The sequence below is a fragment of the Centroberyx affinis genome, unplaced genomic scaffold, assembly GCF_046629955.1.
Source record: "Centroberyx affinis isolate AG114_WGS23_722 - 3 ecotype Tasmania unplaced genomic scaffold, CSIRO-AGI_Caff_v1 ptg003862l_1, whole genome shotgun sequence".
Lineage (NCBI taxonomy): Eukaryota > Metazoa > Chordata > Actinopteri > Beryciformes > Berycidae > Centroberyx > Centroberyx affinis.
Window position 1 is genome coordinate 55,400 of NW_027281709.1, and position 19,601 is coordinate 75,000.

General features: G+C 42.1%; 1 protein-coding gene across 1 annotated transcript in view; it reads left to right on the forward strand.

Annotated features, from left to right (window-relative positions):
- The window catches only part of LOC139662685 (collagen alpha-1(XIII) chain-like), a gene marked incomplete at its 5' end in the record, with an annotated part of 87,887 nt that overhangs the window by 39,195 nt on the left and 29,091 nt on the right, over positions 1 to 19,601 (forward strand). Inside the window, 12 exons of the mRNA XM_071541406.1 lie at positions 1,024 to 1,059; positions 2,468 to 2,494; positions 2,785 to 2,811; positions 4,513 to 4,539; positions 4,969 to 4,995; positions 5,280 to 5,306; positions 7,809 to 7,850; positions 8,423 to 8,485; positions 12,108 to 12,191; positions 13,449 to 13,490; positions 13,598 to 13,615; positions 14,217 to 14,243. Coding sequence (XP_071397507.1) covers positions 1,024 to 1,059; positions 2,468 to 2,494; positions 2,785 to 2,811; positions 4,513 to 4,539; positions 4,969 to 4,995; positions 5,280 to 5,306; positions 7,809 to 7,850; positions 8,423 to 8,485; positions 12,108 to 12,191; positions 13,449 to 13,490; positions 13,598 to 13,615; positions 14,217 to 14,243 — 447 coding nt within the window. The remainder of the gene's footprint in view (positions 1 to 1,023; positions 1,060 to 2,467; positions 2,495 to 2,784; positions 2,812 to 4,512; positions 4,540 to 4,968; positions 4,996 to 5,279; positions 5,307 to 7,808; positions 7,851 to 8,422; positions 8,486 to 12,107; positions 12,192 to 13,448; positions 13,491 to 13,597; positions 13,616 to 14,216; positions 14,244 to 19,601) is intronic.

Below are 19,601 nucleotides of genomic sequence, written 5' to 3' on the forward strand. Positions count from 1 at the left end.
CGCTTCGCCACATTGTCATTTCACGGGGGTTGGATGGATGAGTGAGGAGAGGTTTTCCACTGCGAGCAAAGTTTTCCACTACAGCTTGACTGTGGATTACATCCAACCCATACTTTTCTGAGATTCGCACATGAAAATTTATAAAGCATGCATAATGATATCTTATCCCATATTTATATCTCTCAGACTCTGTAAGTCTATAAATACGACAATTTGGAGGGGAAATTATGTTTATGTGGAATGTGAATTTTTTTTGAAGCTGTGCGCGTTCCATGCGAAAAGGCATTATATCACTCTGCATTGTCAGTGTTCCACATCCCTTGTAGGGCCTGTTTGAGATAATAAAACCATGTTGCGTAAAATACAATGAAGCCACGTCCTACTGCTGTTTTTCCAAAACAGACTGAACTTCCCCGGGGAGAAAAAACATTCAAAGCTCCCAATAACTACCTCTGGTCCCAGACATACAATCTGGTTCATTAACCACGTTCACCTCTTCCTTGTAATTTTCTTTCTGTTTGTCTTTATTGCCCCCTTCACTCTTTTTTCCCCAGGATATTGAATGGCCTGTGCCCAGTCCCAGAAGCAGGCTAGAATATCCGCAGCTCAAATGCACCTCATTTTCATCAGAGCTTGTCGGCTAATTGTTATTGACATACGCTCATTGAGCTCATTCACCTTCTCCCCATAGTAGTCCATCTTTATTAGATTGGAAAAGGGCCGTCCTTTGTTGCTTTCTCTTTTCGGTGTTATGTTTCAGCGTCTTATTTCCTCCTGTTTGGACGGGTCAGTTTTTCACCCCCCTCCGCAACTCGCACTGAAGGTACTCCCCGTAGTCTACGGTATCACTCCCTCTGTCAAAGCCAATTACAGCACTGCCCGAATGCTTTGCCGCAGGGGGAGGGGTGGGCGGCAGGGAATTGCACCTTCTTACACTGACCTTCTTTCAGCAGATTTCCACGTCAATCTTCCAGAAGTACAAAGAAAAAAACACACTCTGATTCTGTTTCTGTTTCTCTTTAGGGACAGCCGGGAACAAGAGGATTCCCAGGCTTTCCAGTAAGTCTGTAATAACACTGTAAATGTTGGTCAGTTAGCCAAGGTTTTAGTGGGTCGTAATAAGCGAATGCTTGCTCAGAGTAACTAATAGGCCTCAAAACTAAGAAAAAGTCCCTACTGAGCAAGAGTCCTCATGGCCTGGTCACATTCTTACCACAGAATATGTTTCTTTTTTTACTTCTTGAAAATCAACACAGAGCAGTAGTCGGAGTAGCTATGAATTATTATAGAGGGCTTTCACGTGATGTAATGTGCCCTCTGGCAGCCATATTGGAGGTACTTAGCTCTTGTGCAACAGTGGCTGAGACCAGCCACTTTGAATTCCTAAACAAACAACTTGGCCCTCTCAACTGAATTGAACAGACATGGTTACATTCTGTGCTGTTTTTGACTGGGAGCTGGTCATTTCACCACTGATACATCTGATTGATTTTGGATTTGATTTGCACACTAGCTAACATATGTAGTAGAAGCTAGCGTTATAGTGGCTAGTAGTCCCATGGTAATTAATGTCGGTAGCTTTGCTAAATTAGCCTTCTGGCAAGTTAGCTAGCTAACAAAGCCAAAGACCAACAGTTTGTTCAGGTTAACTGAGCTGACTCTTCTCAAGCTACAACTCAGAGTGTTTTGGCTAAAGTAAACTACATTTGGAAACTAATCTAACTTATCTGCAGTGGTGGAAGAAGTACTGAGATCTTTTACTTTTACTTAAGTATTGGCAGCAAAATGTACTTAGAGTATCAAAGTAAACGTACTCATTATGCAAACTGTCCCCATTTAGAGAGTTATATTTTTCATAAATTATTGCAACATTAATACTGATTTATTGACATACATGTACATGTAAGCAGCATTTTAAAGTTGTCAACGTGAAGCTAATCTTAACAATTTAGCTATACTTTTGAGTAGTCTAATCTATAACAATGCTATTTTATAGTTATTTTATAAAGATGATCAAATGTTTTAAATATAAAATATTGATCTGAAAAGTAACTAGTAACTATAGCTGTGAAATAAATGTAAAGTAAAAAGTACAATATTTCCCTCTAAAAATGTAGTGGAGTATAAGTACAAAGTAGCATAAAATGGAAATACTCAAGTAAAGTACAAGTACCTCAAAATTCTACTTAAGTACAGTACTTGAGTAAATGTACTTTCCACCACTGCTTATTTGTAACCTGTTCTCTTATAACAATACTGAATTGACCTACACCCACAACACAACAGTATTTTTCTGGTGTCTCTCATTCTCTAGCTTGTTAGTTATACATTTAGACATTATTTGTGTACAGCCAATTCTCCAATTAACCTCCATAATGGTGCCAGACAGGGTTGCTAGAAGATTTTGTGACACAACTGCAGATTCTCTATACTCACTTTAACGTCTCCTTTTCTTCTTTTATCCTAGGGTCCAATTGGGTTGGATGGCAAGCCTGTGAGTTTCCCCCAGTTCCCGACAAAATGTGAAATAATTGAGTAATTGAGCACTTTTTAGTGCCCAGAACCCCGGCACCTTAAGATGAAAATGAGCATAATTAAGCTAAGAATGATTATGGTCATTATTGTAATAAAATCTCTATTAGTGTCATTGCTGTTATTATAGGGTGGAGTTAAACATGTCATTGATATTTCTAAGAAGTTTTTCCAAGGAAATCAAGTCCAGGTATCTGTTTAGATCGATTTGATTATTTTACCACCTGCGCTCACTGTTTTATGTTTACACAGGGACAGAGCGGCCTGAAAGGAGACATGGTAAGCATTCCTCACAAACAGCGCAGTTATGCCATCTACACCGGTACAACACATATTTGAGCCTATATAAACGAACTCTCGAATATGTATTTTGGGCGTATTTCATCCAGTTAGCATAAACAAGCCAAGTTAAATAAATAAAATGCCGCCTGAACCTCGATTTGCTAGTAAGGTATCACATTAGCCGGTTGTTTACCTTGTACCCTGAGTCTAGCCACACAGAGTTACTAGGAAAACAGAGTAGTTGCCTGATTTATGCAACACAGTAATGGGATAGCAGTGGGCTGCCTGTTGTAGTGACAAGGAGAATGTCTGGCCATATTTAGTAGACGGGGAGCGTCAGATGGGAGCTGTTACCCACACTCTGGGCTTCAATCAGGGTTAGTAGGTAAAACGCTGACTAACTGAGATGGGCACAAAGGGATTTTAGACTGTGTGTACACTGGCTTGAAGACGACCCTTAATGCGTACGCCTTATGCACTTTCTTCAACGTTCATTCTCAAAAAAACACGCCCAAATCACATGATGCTTTGTCACCCGTGCAGTTGCAGGTGCCGTTCGCAGCAACATTACGTTTTGAAATTCGTCTGTTTCAGCCTCTTTCATAACTAATGATCTGAAGATGACTTATTTTTGGGCTGCCTTTCCGCCCTCGTGGAGCCAAAGAAAAGAGGTGGATTCCCCTCTTCTGCAGACACCTTAACTGGCTCGCATCAATCCTACCGGCTCCCAGAGGTAGCGTCAGGAGGAGACACAGTGACCGGTAAAAGACGCCTCCTCGCTGACCGCTGGAATTCGAATTACCCTTTAATTGACAATTTTTCTCACCGATTTGGATCGCCTTCTTGGAGTTGTTTTTCCAACCTCAATAAAGATCCACTTGTAAAAAGAAAGGAAAAGAAAGAAAAAGAGCTCTCTGTTCTTCTTGGATGATGTTGCGGTGCAAGTCGTTTCGACGTTGTCTAGCCTTGGGTCGATGCTCTGGCTTTTATCACGCCCGCCGGTGATTTGAGGAACTTTTTTTCTTTTTTTTTTTGCGTGCCTCTGTTTGAAAACCATTACTCTTGGTCAGACTGGGGGGAAGTCATCATGGCGGGGTTTGTTTTTTGAGAGGGGGGGGGGGGGGGGGACTTGCGCCTACTGTGTCCAGCTCTAAGGAACTCCGCGCCAGTACAAATGGCAAGATTTCCAGGAGGCCGAGTGGAGTTGGATATCGTTGCAATAATGTTGAATGTTGATTAATGGCCCTGTAATGAGCTCCTTTTTCTTACCCCCTCCCTGACGAATGTCAAGGAGTATTGAAAAGGGCTTTGAGGGCTCGTCTGGTAAATGTATAGGGATGCCGCCCCCTTCACAAGGTGGCTTTGGAGCTGCTGCGCCTGTGGGGTCACCGGCGTGGGGTGCGCTGGATGTGTCCAACCGGGCCCTTTCCCTGACTCCATTAATCAAGCGGTCGTTAAGCTCTGACAGCTACTTAGACAGGCGCACCCCAGGGCCTGATGGGAAGTCAAACTGAGTGGCTGCGTCCATAACAAGTGATTAGAACAGACTCCTGCAGCAAGCTTGATTGATTTCTTGACATCTTTCCTTGTTTTGATCATTTTCATCGGGGGAATTTATGTGGAATCTTCTTCTTTATGTTATGTTGCACATGCATGCATGAATCGAGACTGATTGCTTCACTGTTTATTGTCTTTCAGGGTCAGCGTGGTGCTAAAGGACTCCCAGTAAGTTTCTGAAGTCTTGTAGCAGTCCTGAGATCATGAATACCTGTTATTCTTTTTACCACTCTATAACAGTGGTTCTCAACGTGGGGTCCGAGGACCACCAGGGGTCCTTGAGGGGGTTCCAGGGGGTCCCTAGCAAACTGATGAATTGTTAAACTTCAACATTAATTCATTTACAAGAAGTTAACACAATTAGAGAATGTAAAAGAATGATTGTTTTGATCATAGTTTCACTGTTATCTCTCTACCTACAATACAGATAGTCATGGAATTCATATCTGACAATAAAAATATTCTCAGATTTGGGTTCGGCAGACAAAACCTCATCAAATATGGACTAAATTAGGTGTCCTTGATATGAAAAAGGTTGAGAATCACTGCTCTATGTATAACCACTCACTTATTTCCTTGCCTTGTTTTATCTTTTAGGGGGAACCTGGTCCCAAAGGAGAGAAGGTGAGATACGGTATACAATAGTATTACAATTAGGGGTATGAAAATATTGTTTTGGTCAATTGGCCACAGTGACTAGCGGATTTAGAAATGTACAAACCAGTTTAATTTCTTAGGAACCAAAGTCGTTTTTCGCACATAATAGAACTGACAACCTTACTAGCTACACCCCATCAGCATTTGCCCAAAGGCTAGTTTTAATTTCAAACCCTGATTACAAGTAATTACTGTAAAAATATTATTTTCAGTCCTCATATTTCTAATCCACTGTTTCATGCTCTCCATAGGGTGTCTGCGGTGACTACACACACCGGGTAAGAAAATATTCCCCAGCAAATGATCCTGTCACCAAAAAGTATTTATTCATTAATGTTTATTGATTGTTTATTCCACATTTTGGTAACACTTTACAATAAGGATACATTAATTAAGGGTTAGTTAATGCTTATTAAGCATTAATTAACCCTTATTAAGCATTAACAAACCCTAAATTAATACCTTAGTTAACATGAACACTATTAGTAAATGATTACCAGACACATTAGTTAACTGTTAATTAAGGGTTAGTTAATGCTTATTAAGCATTAACTAACCCTTAATTAATGTACCCTTATTGTAAAGTGTTATTTTTGTAACATTTAGAATCGTACTTCAATGTTATACTATTATATTACCAGATAAATGTATTATAATTGTGCAATTTAGTGTTTTTTGTCCACTGTAGCACTGCATTTGTTTGCAGATGACACCGAAATGTATATAACCGGTGCTGTGCTGCCCTTCTCTTTGGCAAACAACTTATCTCTGACAGGTCCAGGCATACAGTATGTGCAGTAGTGAGTGTTTTGTAATAACGGAGTATAGAAAAGCGAGGATGGAGGAGCAGAAACTAGAAGCCGGGTCTAGACAGACAAATGAGTCTGTGATGGGTAGCACATGCAGAGCTTTGTGTCCGGCGTCTCTGGGGTTTGGCTGTTTGAGAGAAAACAAGGCAATTACCGGCCGCCTGCTGGAGCACACACAGGCGGACGTGATAAGGCCCTGTGTGTGGGGGTGCCAAGAATAAGAGTCTCCTGTGTACTGGGGGATTTTTCAGATAGCTGAGTCCATTTCCAGCGTAATTCAACCTTTCAGTTATTAAACGGCTCCTGTTAAGGCGATCAAAGTTGGAGTTGTTGTTTTTTTTTTTCTTTTTCATAAACTTTTGCTACCTCGTTAAAGAGCCCCTCAGAATAACAGCGCGGAGCATGCTGAAATTTTGTTTTGAGTTGAGTTGTTATCGATAATGCATCATGCATTTATGCGATATACATCTCTGGACGCTAAATGTTTTAGGCTAGATAAACAGAGCGGGGAATTCAGAGGAAGAGGCACCCAGAGAAGATTTTGGGGGGTTTGATTTTAAAGTCTTCAGACCTTCAACTCTCAGAGCGTTGATACTCCACAGCATTTTACCCCCCCATCTCCCACCTCCCACCTCCACGACCCAACATTGCTGTATTGCCTGTTGCATTGTTTTCACGCACTTCTCGGAGCCCCCCACCCCTTGCAGCACTCTGTACGGGAGGTCCCGTACCAGTGGGTGGTTCCCGGCTCAACGTTCCTCAACATCCTACAGTGGGACCCAAGGGGGGCTTGGGAGGGCAGGGTGAGGGGTGCGGGTAAGGGTTGAGGGGGGGTGGGGTGGGGGGGGGGGGGGTCCAGTGAGACCAACAACTTTTACTTGTGTGTCGGTGTGATTATATTGATGTGTTTGTGTGTCAGTTATGAAATAATCCCAGAAGTCAGAATTCACTTACACCAGTTTAAAAGTGTTTCAGAGTCAAATCACTTCTCTTGTAGTTAGATCATTATTACTCATCCCTGTTATCACCATTACCCCCCCACCCCCAATCACCCATTGACTGAATTGACCGCTCCCCCCCCCCCTTGATGTGTAGGGCCTCTTTGTGCAGGACCTTCCTCTGAAAACCCTGGCTGCCTTGCGCTCCAGTCAGGCTCTGGCGTTTAAGGTTTGTGGGTGCCCCCCACCGACCCCCACCCCACCCCCCAAACACCCCGATACCCTCAACAAGTGGTGTCACCCAGTCGTGCCGCAAAGAGAGCCCAACGAGCGCCCAACCCCTCTGCTCTCCACCCGAAAAAAATAATCCATAAATCATAGCACAGAATGGAGCAATGTGTGGTGAAGAGGTTGTCAGGTCATTGGTTTGGGTCAACGGCCTTTCTATAGGCTTTTTTTTTTAAAAGAGATGAATCTTAAACTATAGAATAAAGGACTGACTTAATTATTTAATAAGTCCTAATTTTGCATTGCTATCTGTTACTGGTGTTGGGGGTAAAACAGTACATGTCAGCATGTCAGCGGATGTGGTGGATAGCTGGAAAAACGGTGGGGGACAAAGCAGCACGCTTGCCTACTTTTTAATACGGTTTCCTCCTCTTTACTTATATATCACATGCTGTATATATTTCCATAGGAAGGTGTATGTATATAATGTAAACTGTTATTTACTGCATTCCAAAATTAATTTCAAGGCTGGGGAGAAGAAAAGGATAGAGAGTGCGAAGCCAGTTTGCTGGAGATGCTCTTTGGTTTTGGGGGGATTGTTGCTTTAGTGGAAAAATGAACCAAAAAAGGAAATATGGAAATATGTACCGTATGTAAAAAAGTAGGCAAGTTGCGTGCGGCCGGTTTTACTTTGTGTCAGTGTGGGAAATGTAGATATTGGTTGGATCGCACCTTTACCCCCCTTTACCCCCCCCCCACCCCCTCTCCTAAACTTGTATCTGATCATGCTGGTCGTCCTCAACAGAAGCGGCGTATTGTACAGCCCTGTGTTGGACAGTTGGCCACAGTAAGTCTGGATGATGTCCTGTGCTGTACTGCTGCTGTACTCTCTTTGTGGCAAGACTTGACGCCCATCTGATCTCTGCTCAGTTGCAATCTAGGGGCCCGGCTTGTTGCTGATGTGGGACGTTGATACCAAAAAACCAAGCCAAGCGCAGACAAATCTGGACTAAGACATTTTGCGACCGACGGATACTTCCAGTATCTTAAGAAATTTGCATGCTTTGGAAATAAGGATTTTGAGTGTCACGGTACATCAACCGCCCACACCTGGCCCCTAGTTTTTGCAGCGCAGGTGCCTCTCTCTCTCTTTTTTTTATTTTTTTTATTTCTTTCCTCTCTTCGACCTTCTACTCCTCTGCCTTGCCATTTCCTTGCTTTTCACTCTCACGTTGTTGTTCTCTATTTCTCTTCCCTCCTTTCCATATCCTTCCTCCCTCCGCACCTCCGCTCTTCTGGTTCTCTGCCCCTGTTTCCTTTCCCTCCTCGGCCTTCCTGGTGACCTTTGCGACCCCACGTGACCTTTTTGCACCGCTGGCCACCTGTGCTTTGTGACACCCCTCCCCCCTCCCCGGCCAGATGTTGCCCATCACCGTGCGCAACATGCCCTCAATAAGCCCTCTAATCCTAAAGCGCCTCAAGGTACAAATCTCTCTGCCCCCTTACCTGCCCCCCCTCCCCCCCCTCTCCTCCCCCCCTTTCTGCCTCTGTGGATGCCAACCGCCGTCGACCATCGCCAAACCCTCCCAAACCCTCCTTCACGCTGCATTTAACCCAATTTTTGCTGTTGCTGCATCTCGATATTAAGTCATATTCTAGGCCAAAGGGTTTTTTCTGTCCCTGAGGCCTGACAAGAAAAAAAAAATACTGCTTCCAGGTATAAATTGAGGAGTACTGCATTTTTTTCCAAGGATCACGTTTTTTTTTTTTGTATGAAACCACAAGTCTGTGTGTTTTAAGTGGCTGTGTAAAGCTCCTTTTAATCTTACAATCAAATAATGGAATGTGGGGGCGGCCAGTGGCCATAAAGTAAAAATAAATACGCACAGTAGATTATACAAATAGTGTTCACTTCATAGTCCATAGGCCAAACCCCTTCATTGCTGTGGGAAAGAAGCCACTGCTTTGAATCTATGAAAAAAAAAAAAAAAATTAAATAATCCAGCATTTACAATCATCATAACATCTTCATAACAACCAGAAATACACATGTAGCAACTGATAATGTCATAGCTGCCATAATAATGTAATCATTGGTAAAAATGTAATAAAATGTCCCTCTAAATGGGCTGAAAATGTAATCAAAACTGTTAATTGATATTTATATTTTAGTAAAAAAATACCCCTTATAATGAAATAATTTCTGAATGTAACCATGTATTGTATTAAGAGGAAAAAAATCCCAATATCAGTCTTCAGATGTTATTACATGAGGGCCGCAAATTATTACATCGCCCATTTTTTTTATTCCATTTTTGACTCATTTAGAGAGAAATTCTATGACATTTTTGACAAGTTTTTACATTATCCAGCGGTTATTCATGATCAGTCGCTACAACACAAGACAAAGGTTTTTTTCTGAAGGAGCCTCGGTGTCCTGCCATGTGGATCAGGTCGGCTGGCACCCTGGCACAGGTTGGCCCAGTTGGCATCCGCCCTCCATCTCGTTTGCCCCAGGTGTGCGGTCCGCTCTGTGCCGGGACAGAATACCTTGTTTTGGAGATCAATGCTGCGCACTGTGGCCGAGTGAAAACAAAGGTTAGACTGATGGGCCCATATGAAAAGTCACATCTGGTCCAGTCAGTGCTGTCCATTGATGATATTCATATTTATTGTAGAATAGTGATGGTAAGACAATTAACCTGAATTGATTCTAATATGAAATTTTGATTGGATCCTACACATGTTTTTATCATCCTGGGTTTCAATGGAGTGTCCCATGGTCTAAATTCTGTTTCAGAGGCTTTTCCACCCTGACAAGAATAAAATTGTGGGGGAATAAATAGTATTTTTTAGTCAAAGTCAAAGTGTTTTTATTTATCGAATGCACAGTATAACACAAGGTCAGTCTGAACAATGAAATTCTTAGGACAATGGCAAGCAACAACTACGTAGTAGGCGTAAAAAAAAAATATATCAAATATTAAATTGTTAAAAAGAGTCACAAATAAGGACAAAAATAACAAAAATATACATAGTAGAAGAACATTAACAGCAGTTCTAGAGCTAGTAAAGATGGGCAATATGGACAGTAAGAATAAGAGTAATAAATATTATAAATATAAAGTGTAGGCGTGCCAATGGATATGTACAATAATTTTTGGTGTTGTACATTTAATGAACATCGGAAGTGTTTTATGTTGTTTTAGTAAGTTTTCGTCATGAAAATGCTGAAATTTAAAAGTTCACCTTTTGAAAATATTGAAAATATCGCTATTAGTCTTAAAGAACTCATATCAGTCAAACCCTAAAAGGGAATTTCACACCTGACTAGGCTGGCTCTGCTTTCTAAAGGCGCTGCGTGGAAGCAATCTCCTGTACAGTACAATAGTGGAAAGTGCTCATTTAACAGACATGCATCCAGGGACATAAATCATAGCTGGACACTTCTACAGAGTGGTGGGGGGGCGGGGGGGGGGGGATGATAAAATATGGATCTAATGCGGATGGATATGTTCCGGATTATCTCAGAACGGACCCAATGCCAGACTTGGCAGCGCTCGCCGGGCCTGAGCTACTGTAAATGTGTGTTCTCCTGCAGTAACACGGTTCTTAGTCCAGGGGCCAGCCGCTTTGTGTTGTGAACTTCTCTTAAGTCGGACCACATGTGCAAATAAATCCTCCACTGCACCGTAGCGGATTAAATGCCGTGCCGTGTAAACTCGTTCCTTTCTACAGAAATGACAATGAATATTTTCAGACAGAGATTTTTTTTTTTTTTTTAAACAAGAAGCTAGACATGATAAACCTACAGCGGTCATAACAGATCGTGACGACCGCGGCGATTTTAATGAGTTGCGAGAGACGAGTCGCAGAGATGATTTGAGAGAGAGAGAGAAACGATGAAGCGATAGATTCAGGATGTGCTGCCGGGGGCCGACATGGTTTATTTCAGTTGAGGTGTATTTATTCTCTTCATATCCTGTGTAAATTTCCTTTATTTGATTTTGTTTAGTCTTGGCTTTTTGGTTTTTTTTTTTTTTTCGATGAGTTCCCGGGCGCCAGTCTTTTCAGAAGCAACCGCACAGAGAGATTAGTCGGCGGTGAGGTTATTTCAAGAAGCTGCAGGAAAGATCACTGTCAAAATTACAGTCATTCGTTCAAATATAGATGTTAATAAATTATACACCGCATACTGTAGTGGACTAAGATTGTAGGAATTCAGTGACCTCAAATGGCAACAAATAGGAAGATTGGAGGCTGGAAGGCAAGGCAAGGCAATTTTAGTTATATAGCACCATACAGACACAAGGCAAGTTCTTTATAAGGACATAGATATACTTTGAAAATAGGACATTAAGATGGACATGGAAAGGACATTAAAAGCAAGAAGACAAAAAGACATTAAAATTGCATTTAAAAGACAATAAAAACAAAAACAAGCAAATAAATAGTTAAAGATTGAAAAGAAGTATTTAATTTGTTGGAAAGCCGCAGTAAATAATAATGTTTTAAGCCCTGATTTTAAATGAGCTGACAGTGTTAGCAGACCTCAGGTGTTCAGGAAGCTTGTTCCACAGGTGGGGAGCATAGAAACCAAAAGCTGCTTCACCTCGCTTGGTTTTGATCCCTGGGAACACTGAGTGAACCTGTTCCCAGATGACCTGAGGGGTCCCGAGACCATTTAGTGCTTTATAGACTAGGATTTTAAAGTCTATCCTTTGACACACAGGAAGCCAGTGCAGTGATTTGGAATGTTTTGGGGGTTTTTTTAGCTTCTAACGGTTGGTGCTCTATGGATAAAAAGATAATATCCTCTGTTAAAAAGCCTTTATTCTATTTGGCTAGTCCAACTTGTAAGTGAAAAACCTGTTCACAGTGCCACCGCTCTCCAAACCAAGGTACTCGGTGAAAAGAAACGGCATTATAACCCGCTTGTCTTGCTCCCCGGCTAACATTCCTCTCTGCAACACCCGCCCCCCCCCCCCCCTCCAGTATGTGCGGTGTAGTGTGAGGTTGTTGTTGTTGTTGTTGTCGGCATGGCGTGGCGTGGCGTGGCGAGGCTCGGCTCCGGCGTGGCAGGTTGTAACTCAAGGTCTCTCAGCAGGGCGAGCCTGGAGCGCAGGGCCCACCGGGACCTCCCGGACCCCCAGGGATCCCCGGCCTGAACGGAGCCAGCGGCCCACCGGTGAGTCCCCCTCCACAGTTAAGGGTGCGCTCAAAAAATGAAAATCCCGTCGTCATCTACCCCCTATGTCAGTTCACTGAAGTTCGTTCAGCCACCGAACACTCAGCGAGTTACCTTCTATTAAAGGAATAGTTCACCCAAAAATGAAAATTCTGTCAGCATCTACTCGCCCTCATGCCAAATGAAACAGGTGAAATTTGTTAGTCCATATAACACACAGGGAGGTTGCCAGCACAACTTGGTAGCAGCCTTCTCCAAAACAACTGAAGTCAATGGGGACCTGTTCTTTAGAGTTCCAAAACAAAATCACACTGTGAATAGAAAGACCTATACACCATTATTTGTTGCAAATCAATCAGCTGTAGTTAAGATTTGCACTAAATGATGGTGTAAATATACTGTAGGTCTTTTTGGAACTCTGAAGAACTGGTCCCCACTGACTTCAGTTGTTTTGGAGAAGGCTGCTATGGAGTTGTGCTGCAGCCTCCCTGTGTGATATATGGACAAACTTCACCTGTGTTTCAACTGGCATGAGGGGGAGTAGATGATGACAGAATTTTCATTTTTGGGTGAACTATTCATTTAATGTGTATGACACAGTTATATGCACATTCCTCCTCATTACAGTGGAGTTTGCACTTTTGAGCGAAACACTTGGGTTAGGGAATGCTGAGTAGATGATGACAGAATTTTCATTTTTGGGTGAACTGTTCCTTTAAAGCGGCGCTAAGCAACTTCGCACTTTGGCGGCCCCAAGTGGCAGCGATTTAATTGAATTTTGAAAGTTTGAAGGACTTCATTACCCAGAAATCATGCAATGTGACATCAGTGAACTGCATACTCCTTTGCACTTAGTAGGGGTAAGGATGGAGAAAAAAATCTTTTTGCAGCAGGTCAAATCCACCTCAATTAGCGGGACATTCTTCTCTGTTGCAATCCCACTTTGCGATTTAGGCCGATAAAATATAAAATGGGTGTATTTTTATATTAAAATCTAGCCTTGTGCAACCTGAAACAGATTCATGATGTTTTTATGTCTTTACTTTACGTGGGAAAGTGCTGTTTTAAGATTAAGAATTTTATAATGCCATGCTGTTGCTGCCTCCACAGCAGGCATTGTTCAGGAATTCAAATGAAATGCTATTTTTTCGAAGGGCGGGTCCTGAGTTTTCATCGTGACTGGACTTGTGTTTTGTTGGTTCTGCATAATTCTGCATATACTGTCTAAAAAAAAAAAATCTGTTTTGTTTATTACAGGGTAAGCCTGGTGAACCGGGCAAACCAGGAAAAGACCCGAGGGTGAGCTTTGTTTCAAGTCCTCCGCCTCTGTTTTTCCTCGCCTTTCTCATTAGCGAAAATATGTTGCTATGCCGTTAATTTTTTCTTGTGACTCCCCTTCTCTGCAGCTATTACCAGGGATGAAGGTAAACAAATTCATCTTCTTGTACAAACAGCAAAATTGCACGTTTGAAAAGTTTGATCCGTGGCTTCTCCTGATGACTCCTGATTTATTATGGACAAACACGCTCCGTCCCAAATGAAACAACCCACATGAAAAGGGATCAGACCCGAGTCAAGTAGTTTCCACTCGGTCTCTCTCTGCAGCTGCTCTGACCCCGCCTACACAGAAAGAAACACCGCATTGCAATTCTCCATGTTTCTTTTGGATGGGACGTGTAAATTTCCCCCCGATGCATTAATTGTCACGGATTATTTAAGAGGGGGAATTTTGATTGTCAGGTCACGGAAATGCACAGAGCCCCGTAAAAAAACGTTCCTCACTGTTAAAAACAAGTTCATATCACAGCGGGATCTTTTGATGGGCCTCAGTGTGAGACAACATCTTCCCTTCCACTGGGCTAGAGCGTGTCCAAAAACACATGAGCTCGAACCCCCTTCAAATCAAGTCATAGACCACCTGGTTTTTCCATGGATCTGATGTGATGTGTTCACACGTGTTTGCAACGGCTGGATATGTATTAATGACGCGCAATAACCGAGAAACAAAATGCTTCATCTTCACAGGGTGAACCGGGCCTACCGGGACTAAAGGTGAGCCCTTGACCTCCCTTCAGTGTTCCACTTTTGAGCAGCAGAACGCATATCACACCAGAAAAATGATATATGAAATGAGCTCAGTGTTGCGTTTCTTTTGGCAGCGAGTGTATGTGCGTTTGACACACCACGCTGATTGGCGAGGCATTATTCCAATACACAATCCACAAATTGTCCATTGAGTAATTGATGGATTTTTCATCATGGAGGGAAAGCAATAACCATCTATTAGTGGTGGAGGAAAAAGACTTTTTTATGTATCCATCTGCTTTCAAGTACCTGCTGGGATTAATGCAGAAGGAGCAGAAGGAAGCAATATTTCATTTCTCGTTGCTATGGTTTGAGTGAAAAACATACTGTTTTATCTATGTTCAGCACTGAAGTCGTTTACCTGTCTGTAACCTTGCATTGTAGGCAGAAACTAGACATAGAAGAGATTGGTACACGTCGGATATTATTGGTTTTCATAAATCATTTTTGTTTCTTTCTCTTAATATTTGTCTTTCTGCTTCTCCACAGGGCGATCAAGGTGATGCTGGCCCATCAGGTCCTGAAGGCACAAAGGTATGCTGTTTTATGGCTTTGTTGTTCTTCCCTCGTCCATATGATATTCTAATAATATATTCAAACAGCTTTGGAAACTGTTCTAAAGATATTTAGTTCCTGATTTAACAAAACGATGCAGGTAGCGGCCGCCGTCTCAGCTTTCATTTTGCTGCTATATTTACACGCGTTTTCAACGTCTATTCTATGTCGGAATGTTTGCCGGGTTACGGTCGCACAGTTATTGCGCAATCCTCCCTTTAGTATTGAATAAACAGGGATGAACACAGCGAGCACACACACTCACACGCAGTCCCAGAGGCAGCTTATGGGATCTAACCTTGGCTTTGAAGCCGTGTGTGTGGGGGGGCAAAGAGAGCTATGCCCGCTAAACTGCCCACGTGCCTGTCCTTCTCCACTTTTCCATGGCTTAGCGGACTTCCTCTGGAGGGCACACACACTCACACTCACACACACACACACACAGCAACTGTTCTACACTAATCCGATCACACGGCATGACTAGAAACAGAGAGCGAGAGGAAAAGAGAGAGCGATAGGGCATTGTAGATGACAAAAATGTGAAAAAATAAGGAATGGAATGGAGATTGAAAACAGGAGAAAAGGGGAAGGGCAAAAGAGGAAAGCCTATGTCACTGGATGAAGAGGGGATTAAGAGAAGCAGGTTGGGGTGGGAAAGAGAGCAAAACCTATCCTAGTCAAGTAGTTACTATGCTGAAATTTGATTTAAACAGAAGTGAAATTACTGGTGTAAATATCAAGTAAAAGTTAAAAAGTATCTAATTTAAAATGTAAGTAAAAGGTATTGAGTTAGGCTACTTCAAAATAGAAACAGACATTGTTTCATGATCTTGTCCGTGCAATGTAAAAAGGACGAGAGTTCAATACACATTTTGTTACAGACCAGTTGAGCATTCTACAAATAATAGTGAAATTGACATCTTTATTCGATCAGTGATTAAAAAAAAATTATAAATAAATGAAAATGCCCATCCCCATTATTCAAAAACATTGTTACATGATGTTTCTTTTGCTATTAGCTATCCAGCTAGCTAGCAAGGCTAGCAAACAAGCTGGCAACAACCAGCCTAACACAAACTGATAATACTGTAGCCGGGTGAATGTTAACTAAGCTACTATCATGGATAAATGTGACACTTAATGTTATACTTAGTTAATGTTTCGTACACATGCTTGAACAGGTTTGATATAGATTCAATTGGATTAGCCAGTTTCAGATGCAATGCTTATGGAGAGCGTACAACATTTGTACTCTGTGACTTCAAATGTAGCAAAGCACAATGCAAAACAGCTCAAGTAAAAGTAAAATGACTGTATAATGACTTCAAAACCTACTCTAAAAAGTACAAGTACACAAAAGGCTACTTGTGGAAGAAGTACTGAGATCTTTAAAAGTAGCAATACAACAATGTAAAGATACTCCATTACAAGTAAAAGTCCTGCATTCAAAATTTTACTTAAGTAAAAGTACATAAGTATTGGCAGCAAAATGTACTTAGAGTATCAAAGTAAACATACTCATTATGCAAACTGCAAACCTTTCATAAATTATTGGAATATTAATATACATTTATTGACATACATGTACATGTAAGCAGCATTTTAAAGTCAACGTGAAGCTAATCTTAACAATTTAGCTATACCTTTGGGTAGTCTAATCTATAACAATGCTATTTTATAGTTATTTTATAAAGATGATCAAATGTTTTAAATATAAAATATTGATCTGAAAAGTAACTAGTAACTATAGCTGTGAAATAAATGTAATAGAGTCAAAAGTACAATATTTCCCTCTAAAATGTAGTGGAGTATAAGTACAAAGTAGCATAAAATGGAAATACTCAAGTAAAGTACAAGTACCTCAAAATTCTACTTAAGTACAGTACTTGAGTAAATGTACTTAGTTACTTTCCACCACTGCTTACAGTAATGAGAGTATATGCAGTTCATCACTTCTACATATCCACCCCTCCACCAGACTCCACAAGGCTAAAGCTAAAACATCTCGGCCATCTGGGCAACGTCAAACTGTTTGGCTGCTGCTGTCACAACAAAACCACAGTATATATCCGTGACATGATCCTTTCTGAAAGTGATTATTGCCTGAAGCCAGATATAAAAAAACACAGATCTAAGCCGCGGGGGGTCACTTCTTTCTTCTTCTGTTTTTTCCTCTCTATTTTTCCTACACCGTGTCCTTCTGCGGTTTATAGTACAGCTTTCCTGAGGTTTGGGACCGCTGGAAGAACCTTGTCGCTCTGAGCTCCTGTTCAGATTATTGCCTTGTAAACCTCAGCCGTTCCTCCATCTCCCTCCGCTTTCCCATGAAATCAGCCCAGAAAGCTCGGTATCTGCCATGGGGGTTTATGGGGATATCAGTCCCACTGTGCTGTAGGTTACTAGGAGGACAGGATTCAAGATTGATTCAAATAGGCCCAGGTGATACTGTGTGTTGTCACATTGGGTTATTCATGCTGCTAAGAGTTGTCCGTGGCACAAAAGCATCTCAATTTTGTAGTTGTACTTCTTGTTTTTGCACATCCACTCTTTGAGCCTTTGTGGACTTGGCCCTTCTTGCAGTGCTTATAGGGTCTAGTGCTCCATCTAGTGGATTGTGATTGCTGTGAACTGTTCACAGCTACAAAAGAAAAGGTTGTGTCTGCTGTATATTCTATTAAGCTGCCTGTCTACTGTATTGCGATACTAAATCTAGGTGATTCATGACTGCTTTGCTTCACAGGGCCTGAAGGGAGACCAAGGAATCCAGGTAAGCTCATTTACCTGTTCCATATTCTCAACATACACTGAGTATACAAAATGTTAGGAACACCCTGCTGATATTAGGTTCCATCCCCTGTGCCATAATATAGGTTTTAGCTATTTTATGGCTTAAAAATCTTGTATCCTCCCCTTCATGTACATCTCCCTTTGATGACTTAAGTGGGTTTAATAGGTGGAATAAAGGCAAAAGGGATTGTAGCTTTCACATTCAATGGAAAGAGCAGGCGATCCTAATATTTTGTAAATCCAGTGTTCTAATCTGAAGCAATGCTGATGGAATTTGCACATACTTTGCTCGGGGTCATCCCTATGTTCCATCAGCCCCATGTTCCCTAAGCATCAGAGGGTTAGGGTTAGGGTTTAGGGTTAGGGGGTGAAAACATTACCTCATTGGCGGAGGAACTGATCTGAGGGAACATAGGGTTGAGGGAACATAGACACATTCCCCTTTGGTATATTGCCCATTTTTGTGAATGGGCAGTATACATAGTGTCTTGTTGATAACAGACTGGCCTCCTATTGAAAACATGTGTGCTGGCAGGGTGTGTCCGTTATCTAGAATAAACCGCGGGCTTCCGTCTTATGTCTTTGCGATGTAGACAAACAGCGGGACAGCTCGGCTGCCAGGTCTGGGCGAGATATCAGCTCGCTTCAATAACACGCCCCAGACCTGCCCCCCCGGTTTTAAATCCCCTCTGGTCACCGTTTGGAATGGAATATTCATTTCCAACAAAAAGACCCGCAGCACTTGCCTCCTCAGCCCAGGGACCGACATGATAGAAGGCCCCGATGTCATCTCAAAGAAGGGAGATTTATGTCACTTTCTTTCAGGTCCATGTCAAGAAGGAGCGCTCCCTTTCCCCCCTTGAGCCATCGCTAGTCTGCCATCGCTTTTCTGAATTGATGTCTGCTTTCATTCTGTAGGGAGATGAAGGAAAGAAGGGTTTCCCTGGAGAGAGAGGAGAGAAGGTACTAAAGTCGAGAGTGGAGTTGCGTGTGGCATGTTGAAGTTTTGTGGACGGTGCGTTCATGCATGGCAAGATTATAGATGGCCTTGCAGGAGTCTGGACAATTTAAATTTATCTCTTGGTTGAAGCGTACTTCAAAAGTTTGTATTTTATTTATGTCTTTTTCACATAACCCTTACGCATTCATTTCCCCTTACGAAAAGAAGAGCTGCTGTCTGAACACTAGTGAGATCCTTCATATTCCAACTGAATTTGAGCACATGTACATCAGAATGTGTATCAGGACATTGGGTTATACTGTATTTGTTGGCTGTTACACTGGGCCAATATTGCAATAAGCATCATTAGTATTGGTTTCAATAGAGAGTTTTAGTGCTCCATGATGGTCTAAATGCTGTTTCAGAGGCTTTTCCACCCTGTCAAGAATACAATTTTGGGGGAAAACACTGAATACTACAGCTTCAATCCAAAAATATCAAAAACTTGTGTCGGTCGAACCCTAATCAGGACATATCTCCGCAATAATAATTTAAAAGTTTCCTCTGATAAGCGTCTAAATCAAGCAGTGAACACACTTCTCGAACTTTTGCACTCCTTACCTGACGGACTCCAGCGTCCAGGGGTCCCAGCTGACCCGTAACCACGGCAACGCTGCTTGTTTGCTGCCGTCTGGCGGTAGCCGCGGCAGTCCTGCGAGTGTTTTCCCCATTAAGCCCTACAGATGGACAGATTGGGGAAGGAGGAAGAAAAAGTAAAATGAGTGGGGGGGGGGGGACTTCAAGGAAAGCGTATTCGGTGGTATCCACAGGAAACAGCGAGCTGGAAAGGCTTTTATTGTTTTATAATAAAGAGAAAGTGCTTTTGCAGGCCGACGCTTCAAAGTTACCGTATGGTCACCTTAGGATTTGAGGCTCGCGCCGACCCGAGGGAGATCCGTTCTATATATAATCTCCCAGAGCCGGCCGGTGGTTCCTCCTGCCAGACTGGAACAAAGTGGGACAGGTACTAGAAGTTTTTGCGG